At 44.9% G+C, this 9,401-nt stretch overlaps 1 protein-coding gene across 1 annotated transcript in view; it reads left to right on the top strand.

Annotated features, from left to right (window-relative positions):
* Positions 1-9,401, top strand: part of Tbc1d32 (TBC1 domain family member 32) — a 129,941-nt gene that overhangs the window by 97,417 nt on the left and 23,123 nt on the right. Inside the window, exon 21 of the mRNA XM_023714211.1 lies at positions 1,761-1,877. Within this exon, the coding sequence (XP_023569979.1) occupies positions 1,761-1,877 (117 nt within the window). The remainder of the gene's footprint in view (positions 1-1,760; positions 1,878-9,401) is intronic.

The following is a 9,401-nucleotide window of genomic DNA, read 5'->3' as shown; positions in this document are numbered from 1 at the left end:
AGTGGAGAAGGGTTCCTTTTTCCCCACAGCCTCTCCAACATTTGTTGTTGGGTGATTTCTTTATGATAGCCATTCTTTCTGGGGTGACATGATATCTCAATGTGGTTTTAATTTGCATTTCTCATTTCATTTATTTACTTGTTGTCCTTTTTTCATATTATCCAAATTGATATTTGCTTTCCTATATAAATTATAGTCTTACAGTATGCTAGAAATTCCACCTTCATTTTAGGGACTATTGTTTTCTGAGGAAAATGTGCACTCTTAAAAGAAAACTTTTGGAGAGTTCATTACTTATCTGGGAACAGCCTTTGTTAGCAGCCACTGTGTAAGAAACACTCACCATGTGGCCTCCTTGTTGGCTGAGTTACTCCACACGTAGCTTGTGAAAGGAAACACAGACTGGACTCTGGTCTCCAGGTTCTCAAGCGAGGGTTACAGGTCTCAGGACACTGTCAGCTGGGAGCTGGTCGTGATAGCCTGCTCTGTGAGCAGTAGGCCTAGCCCAGAGATAAGCATGTCAGATTAGCTCTGCTGCCCGCCTGCTGATGGTGACTCAGCCCGGCCCTCCCTTCACTTGTGTGGCCATGAGCTTTCCTGTCAGGTCACAGAATGAATCCAGTCTTGCTTTTAATTTTCTCAAATTTCAGTTTTCTTTATTTTCTTCTTTTGAGAGGAGGCCTCACTATATATAGTTCAGCCTGGCCTTGAACTCACAAGCTCAGGCTGGCCTTGAACTTGCTTTGATCTTTCTTTCTTAGGCTCTGGAGTTCTGAGCTTACAGGTATTCACCACAGCGCCAAACCCAAGTTTCAATTTTTTGATTCTAGTTTTCAATTTGTATGTTATGAAAATTTTCTTGAGACTTTTTAAAAAAATTAAACAAGTAAAATACTTAATAGTTACAAATAAATTAATATTATATAGCTGATGATAAAAGCATAGAATATGGAGCTTTTGGAAGTAAAAGGAGTTAACTGGAATCTAAAAGGCACAGTGCGAAATGTGTGAAAAGCTAGTGAGGTGAACATGAGGGAGAAACATGCTAGCTGGCAGAGGTGGTAGTTGGCTGAAGGAGGCCCCAGGCCTCTGTCACCCGGGGAAGAAGAGAAGGGTGCATGTGCAAAGCCCTCGAAGGCCAAGCTCCATGAGCCGCATGGCTGCAGCCAGGGGGAGAGAGGTGCCTTAGAGACTGCGCAGAGATCAGTTTTCTAGATTATACCAGAAAACAGGAGCTAATTTTGATGGGAAAAAAGTGTAGCTTTTTAAAGTCAACTATAGTATCTAGGTTAGTTGGATCTGCAGTGCATTTATTAAAAGATAGTCTTGTGTCCTGTAGGCAAGAATATACAGAGCTTACTACTTTGCCCTCAAGTCCCTAAGTATCGCCCTTCTGTGTTACTTTTGCATAGAGGATCTAACCATACAGAGAATAAGTAGGATTCCTTCCTTCCTCTCTCTGCCCTCTTTTTTTGATCAGAACTAAACTTTTCAGGAGCTGCACAGCATTTGGAAATGTTCCCAACTCTCACATATATTCTGTGACAGTTGTTCTGTCATGTGCCATGAACTCTCTGAGTTGTTTAACTGTTTTGCCCTTATCATGTATGTAGGATCTCACTTTAATTTGGGTTAGGTAGACTGTTAAACAGTAGCCCTCGCAGCTGTACAGCTGTAAAATCTTTGCTGGCCAGTCCTCCTGTGGCTGCTGTCAGCAAACAAATGAACCCTGGCCTGACTGTCTCTCCTCCTCCAACCAGGCATTTCTGGCACTGGTGAGCTTGCTGTCCTCCCCAGCCGTGTATGAACTGCTGGGCCTTCAGGAGCTTCCGAACAGGGCAGAGTACTCACTCCGCGAAGTCCCCACGAGTGTCACGGTGAGTCCTTTGCTCCCCACATTTTCCTCTTAAAAATGCCAACTGTGTGAGATTGGTAAGTCAAATGTATCTTGACCAAAAGAATTCTTCCATAGCATTCATTCATTCATTGAGACAGGGCCTTGCTGTGCAGTTCAGGCTGTCCTCGAGTTCATTTTGTAGTCCAGGCTTGGTCTCGAACTCGCAGTGATGTTCCTGCCTCACTTCAGTAGCTGTTAAAGGTGGAGTTGTTTTTTACCCTTGTTCTGTCAACTCTGTAATCCTCTGCGTGGGAGTTTGCTCTGGACCCTTAGCAGCCCCAGTATTTCCCAAGCCCGAGAGCCCTGTCCTGCTGCAGAGAGCTTCGGGGAAGAAGCAGTCCGGGTGTGTGGCAAGCTCATGGCTCACCGTGTCATTACTCATGGTGGAGCTGCGCTTCCATGGCTAGGATAATTAAGATTAGTTTGCATCTGAGAAGTGCGGTATATTTTGTTCGCTTTAATGAACAACATATTACCGCCCCATGAGGGCAGTATATATGCACTGTTTGTTTAAGCTGAGATTGTTTATACTCATAAAGTTATCGAGATGATTAACTTGAATAAACGCTTATAAGACATACTTCCTTATCTTTGGATAAGTTTATGAATTAAACATGGATAAGCTTTATATATAAGGTGTAGTAAAAAGTTACTAGATGCTGGAATTTCCTGCTAATCATTACTTCTAGCCGTTTTTCCTGTATATTATTGTTTTTATAAACATACTTTTTCCTTTCTAAATACTTTAAACACATGATAACCCTAAATATTTGAGTTTTAAAAATCTTTTTCAACTTTAGGAAATCTTTGGTAACATATGGAAAGAAATACGCGAAGATGGTACTTCCATTATGAAGCTTTCCACCCCTGTTCTCCCAGTTTTCTTCAAGGACTGCAGTTGTAGCTCCTGCTTAGGTCTCTGTCCCAGGGCGTTTCACGTACAGTGCAGTTAGCCAGCGTCTGCTGGTCTCCGCAGCACTGAGCGGCGAGGGACAGCGGGTGTCCTGGCTGTTCTAAGTACCCGCATGCTGGGTGAACAGTGGTGGGAAATAACCCTGGTCCCGTGATAGTTTGTGGAAATGCCATGAAACAGCACAACTGAGGGCTACTAGCTCGGAACAGTGCTCAAATGTGTTTTCTAGTTTCTGATTCTAGCCCAAGTTAGTGCTTATTTGGGTGGATCTTTCCACTTAGGCAGAGATTCTTCTTGTGTTTATGCTTAAGACAGTTAAGTGCCAGCAGGGCTACTCTGGCTGTCCTGGAGGGCGCAGCATTTGAGCTCTGTAGGAGAGTCACCGGCTGCTTCCTGTCACCCAGTGAATACATACAGACTATCCTACCCGACCAGATGACTCTCTTAACCTCTGGATGCCTTCTGTTACATTGTTTTGGGACAAGGTCTTGTGTGTAGTTTAGTCAGGCATTGAACTCACTGTGTAGCCCTGGTTGTCCTCAAACCCACAACGGTCCTCTTGCCTCAGCCTCCCGAGTGCTAGGGTTACAGGCGTGAGCCACCACGCTGGCGGTCTACTTACTACTGTCATTTCCTTCTCCCGGGGTTGTGGTCCTGTGCACTTCCGGCTCTTTAGTTTCTCTGGGATGTCCTGGATTTTTCCGGGGTCTTTCCTCTGGAATGACTTCTGTAGTTCCCTGGCTTCTCGTGGGCACAGGCAGCTCTGCGGGTGGGCTCAGGACCCATTTCCCCAGATGTGTTGTGAGATTCCCAGCTGCGGTGGGTGCTGCAGAGCTCCCGGGCCTCGCAGCCATCCAGCTTCTGTTCGTTTCCCTCCTGCACTGCTTGTCTCAGTGTGGGGGTGTGGGGCACCACCCCGGCCAGCTGGGCCAGGAATCTGGAAGTTGCCGTGATGTCCCCTCCGCTGGTGACATGCGCTGGCGTCCTTGGGCATCATGTTATGCCTCTCTCTTAAAACAGCTGTAGCGCAGAGCTTGGTCCCCGTCTGGGTCACTTCAGGAAGATTCTAACTGCTCTTTCTTCCAGTATCAAACTCTGAGATATCCTCACTGTAAACCAGAGCTTTGAAAATGAAATCTAGTAGCAGCCATCTGTGGTTTAAATCTCTGCTCATTTTGGCTCCTCTGCCTGGCCTGTGACATCCCCTTGCCACTGCCCCGTCACCCCTCTGTGCTTCTCACTTTGCACCTCAGCCTGCTGGCTCTCTGGAGAAAGCACTTACCTTCCCTGCAGTCTCCGGGGTGTGTAACCTTCCTCTGGGCTGCGAGCCATCTCCGTCTTTAGGCCTTCCTCATCCCCGCGGCATTTCTCCTTGGCTTCCAGGCTCATTGTGTCCTCCATTCACTCCTTGCCCCGGCACAGAGGCTGACAGGTGCTCTTACATTCCCTTGCTGTACACTGCTCGGCTGTCTGAGCGGACTGCAAGTCCTGTGAAGAGAACTGTTTTCTTTTGTGTTCCTGAGGCCTACCCAGGTGAACTGTGCCCCTGTGAACGTGTCAGGGTCTCAGGACTCTCGCTGCTGTCATTGTTGCTCTCAGGTGAGACTTCCTGAGAATAATTCAGGAAGATTTATCGCAGAATGTCAAATGCTTGCTTTCTTCAGTGGGAATCCCATGGGAGGAAGTTACATGGAGGCACCTGTGTGCGTGTGTGCGTGTGTGTGCATGTGCCCACGTGCGTGCACATTGTGGGATTTCTGCCCTTTCTGATGTGAACGTTTTCAGAGTTGCGTGGAAAGGCACATCATGAGCTCTCATCCACCATCACAGAATTTCAGCTTGTTGTGCAGTTTCTAAGCTAGTCTTTTCCCGTCTCTTCTCCACATGTGTCCTGTTTTCTGTGCTCTGCCCCCAACTTCTGAGGTACCTGTAAGCATGCTGTCGGCGCGTATGTAGTGACTCAGTACTTACTCCAGTAAGGACACTGGCCTTGCTTTACCTTGAGTGACGGTGGCAAGTCCTGCTGGCACCCCCACACCTGACACGGCAGCTTTGGCCCTTGGTAGGGCTGCACGCCAGCATTCGGCCCATCCGCCTGTCTGGAGCTGTCTCTGGTGCAGGGCTGTCCCGCTTGCAGTTGGTGAATTCATTCTGAACCAGGTCCACTTGTCCCCTCAGGCATTTTGTCTTTCAGTCTTTTATCCCGGGGCAGCAATCCTCCCTCTCTTTTAGTGTCCAGGCTGTGGACTTACTGGAGAAACTGGGTAGTTGTCTTTTGTTGTGTGGCTTTATTGTCTCATTAGCAAGTGTAAAATGATGGCTCCAGTTCTGCCCTTCTTTTTATATTTAAATTCTTTACAAAAATTTAATAGAAGCAACCTTGAAACAGTTATTTTTCAGGAAAAGCAGAATGAGCTCTTACTTTAGAATGATGACAGTGCCCTAGCTGTCTCTAAGCGGGAGGCTTACGTGCTGCTGTTACCATTGTCAGCGTTAGGATATGCGTACCTTTCCTACAGTCCAGGGCAGTCACTGACGAGGCAGCCCTCCTTGGCTAGTGAGCTATTGTGGCAGTACACACTAGTGTCCGCTGTTGCTTCATCTGTGCTTCTGTCTCACTGTGTGCAGTTTGTGGCTCGGGCCAAGAATCAGCCACCATCAAAGACTGTTCTTGCAATGAAAAGTCTCAGGTAAAAATTACGACCTAGGCACTAGGAAGTTTTTCTGTTAAAAGTTGACCTTGTACGTGGGGTTTTCAGTGGACACGCAAGGAAGGTAACTTCGTTTTGTTTAAAACCTTAAGAGACAAACTCAGCAGGCTTCCTACTGAGGTTTCTTTGTGCGTTGGCTGTCTGGATGTCTCCCCAAAGCCGTGTGCCGTCCCAGGTGGGGCTTGCCATGGGGGCTGGATCCAGAGTGTGGGATGCTAGGTTTGAGTCACGGCGCAGTGCCAGGACGGAGGCGGGTAGCCTAGATGAGACACAAGGGACAGAAAGAGGCTAGTCGCTTGTCGCCGGCTTCTGCTATCTTCTGTTTGCAGCGAACTGGTTCTCTGCAATGCTCCTCTGTTGCACCGCCCAGCCTGGGAGCCCGCGCATTATGTACTGAAGCCTCTAGGAACTGAGTGGATAACCTTTCCTCCTTTAGTCTTAGGTGCTGGGTATTTTGTGTCAGCAATGAGAAAAGAAACTACGACACTGTGCTTGCCTTTGTATATTTCTTTTTTCTTAAATAAGTTGGTTCCCAAGTGTTTCTTGACATGGGCAGGGTTCCTTGTTCGTTTATTACACAGTACACACATAACAGTGTGAGGAATAGACTCAGGTCAGCAAATGTACACAGGGACCTCTCTTTGGTTCTTTCTCTCTCCAGAGGCTGTGCCACGGGGATTTGCACCTGAGGTGCTGGGGAGCTGAGGGCACCTCTGGGAAGAGGCTTTTTCTCCTGCCTTGATAGAACTCGGCTCTTTTGCACTTGTGAGGTTGACTTCCCTCGTCGTTGTTGGCTGTCACCCACGGCTTCCCATAAGCTCTAGAACCTGCTCTCAGTGTCTCGGCCATATAGCAGTGCTATCCTGTGACTCTTTGGAAAGAAACTTGCTTGTTAAATAGCTCCCAGTTTGCTCAAGCCCAGTCCACTGCTCCTGCACTGCACAGTGGCAGTAGAGGGTTGGCCAGATCTGCAGAAGCTCCATGCAGCAGGGGCTCTGCGTTGGAGGTGTGGGAATCTTGGCATTGTCTGGAATTCTGCTTGGAACTGAAGCCCCAGCAGTGTGGTCACTGGGTTAAAAGGCAAATTCACACATAAATGGTACAAATTTGTGGACTCCGTCACTAGGTTTTTTTTTCCTCCAGGAAGGACCATTGTGTTTACTCAGTGAGGTAGAGCATCTTCTTCTTGTGGGGTGGTTAATACGACTGTGTGATCAGAAACACATTGGGCTGTCTGATGGATTAAAGGGGCCTAATGTTTATTTTCATTATGAATAGAAAATCTTTTCCTGTGTTTAAGGACCGTTGACGTTTCTTTCTTTCTAATGGTCTTTTAATTTATTTTTGCCTGTTTTTCTATTTGTGGTGTTCTTTTCTTTCTGAATTTTCACAGGTTTTTTTGGATATTGGACCTTGTCTTTTCATGGCTTAGTGTCCACTGTGCTGCAAAATCCCAGCCTCTGAACAGCTCTTTCATTATATAAGGCCATTACCACTAAATATTTTCTTCACCATCACATGCACAATATTTTACCACAAAGAAACCACAGAAGCTGTACAAACACATGGAGATTAAATTATCTAATGTTTAATGAATCATAGAGGAAATCATGGAAGACATTAAAAAGTTCCTAGAGTCAAATGGCATTGAAAGCATAAATTACTAAAACCTGTGAGACACAATGCAAGCCTTCCTAAGAGGAAGTTCATGGCTGTGTTCATGTTGAAGGAGCTGAGTGGTCGCAAATCAGTAACCCTATGATGCATCTCAAGGGCTTGGGGGAACAGGAATGGTTCAAATCCAAAACCAGTACAAGGAAGGACATTTTAGAGATCAGAGCAGAAATTAATGAATTTGAGACTGAAAATCACTGCAAAAGATCAGCGAATCACAGTTAGCTCTTTGAAAAGATAATCAAATTGAAAAACCTTTAGTTAAATATGCCAAAAGAAAGGAAAAAATAAGTGCAGCTAGAAATAAAAAAAGATGAAGTCACAGTAGACACCACCAGTATTTAGATAGTTATAAGAAGCTATTTTGAAAACTTATATTCCAATAAACTGGAGAACCATGAAGATACGTAGAAATTCCCAGACATGTGAATTACAAAAATTGAAGTAAGAAGATACATAAACCCTGAGTAGACCAATAATAGGAAATGAAACAGAGGCAAGAATAAAAACTCTGCCAACTAAGAACACTCCAAACCAATAGATTTGTTATGCTATTTACTAGAAATTCCAGGAAAAACTAACACCAGTACTCTTCAAACTCTTTCATGGATTTGAAAGGGAAGCAACACTGCCAAACTCATTCCTTGAAACCACTATTACCCTGCTTCCAAAACCAGACAAGAACTCAACAAAGAAAAGAAAGCCACAGGCCAATTTCCTTAGTGAATATGGATCCAAAATTTGGTGCGTTACAAAAACAGAAGGAAGGACAAAAGTCACACACACATCTCAGTAGACACAGAAAGTCTTTCACAAAATCCAGCATCCAGTCATGATAGAAACCCTGAGGAAACTAGGTAAAGAAGGAGCTATGTCAACCTGACAGAAAGCCATTGATGACAGACCCACTGCCCTTGGCATAGTAAGTGGGGAAAAGTGGAAAGCCCTCTAAAATGAGCGTGAGATGAGGGTTTCTGCTCCCTCGTCCAGAGCAACCAGCAGGAGGGAGAAATAAGAGGAACATAAATAGGAAAGGAAGAAGCCCAAGTGTCCACATTTGTGAAGGCGCAGTCCTTTATGTTGAGCTCCAAAAAACTTCACCACTGACATGTAGAACTAATAAACATGTTCATGGGGTGGCCAGCCATAAAATCAGCACACGGAAATCAGTAGTGTTGGGACAGCCACAGTAAACTCACCGAGAAAAAACCCCAAGAAAACAGTCCCAATCACAATAGCTCTGAAAAAGCTAAACTCCCAGAATTTAACATAAAACTAAGGAAATGAAAGACTCCTTTAACGAAAACTGTAGTGCTCTGAAAAATGAGATCGAATAGGACATTAGAAAGTCATCTTTTGCGTAGGCAGAGCCTAGGTTGTCAAAATGGCAATATTACCAAAAATGATGTATAGACTTAATTTTGGCCAAAATTTCATCTTTCATCATAGAACCTGAAAAAAATTAAATTTATATAGATTGAGAAGGATCCCAGAATAGCTACATGTATCCTAAGCAAAAAGAGTAAAGCAGGTAGCACTAAATCCTGGATTTCAAATCATACTGCAAAACTATAGTAATAAAAACAGCCAGGTATTGACACAAAAATAGATATGTTGACCAGTACAGTAGAATTGAGGCTGCAAAAATAAGCCTGTGCACCTTCAGCCAACTAATTTTTGACAAGCCAGAAATATGCTAGAGAAAAAAATAGCTGTTTAATCAATAGTACTGGGAAAAGTGGTCATCTGCTGGTCTGCGTGGGTATAGATCCTTGTATCTGCAGTGTAGTAAAATCAGATCAAAACGGATGAAAGACCTAGACATAAAAGCAGAAACAGTGAATCTGCTGGAAGACAAAAGAGGTGAAACTCATGAAGGCATAGGTGTATGCAAAGGCTTTGTGAACAGATGCTCAGTTACACAGGAAATAACTCCATGAAGTACCAGCTGGGGTTGCACTGCATTGAGAAGCTCCTGCATAGCGAAGGAGGCAGCCCACAGAGTGAAGAGGCGAGTTCCACGGTGGGGAGATTGGCTAGCCCCTCTTCAGATGAGGACCTAACGTTTAGACTGTACAAAGGACTCACGTAATTAGACCCCCTCCAGTAAGTGGTCCAGTTAAAATAGGCAATTAGAATAAATATGTATTTCTCACAAGAAGTAAGCATTTCCTTAAGTGTATAAAAAATGTTCAGCATCTTTGGC

This window comes from Octodon degus, unplaced genomic scaffold (genome assembly GCF_000260255.1).
Source record: "Octodon degus isolate 3935 unplaced genomic scaffold, OctDeg1.0 scaffold00034, whole genome shotgun sequence".
In the NCBI taxonomy this organism is placed as follows: domain Eukaryota; kingdom Metazoa; phylum Chordata; class Mammalia; order Rodentia; family Octodontidae; genus Octodon; species Octodon degus.
This window is presented reverse-complemented; position numbering and strand designations above follow the sequence as displayed.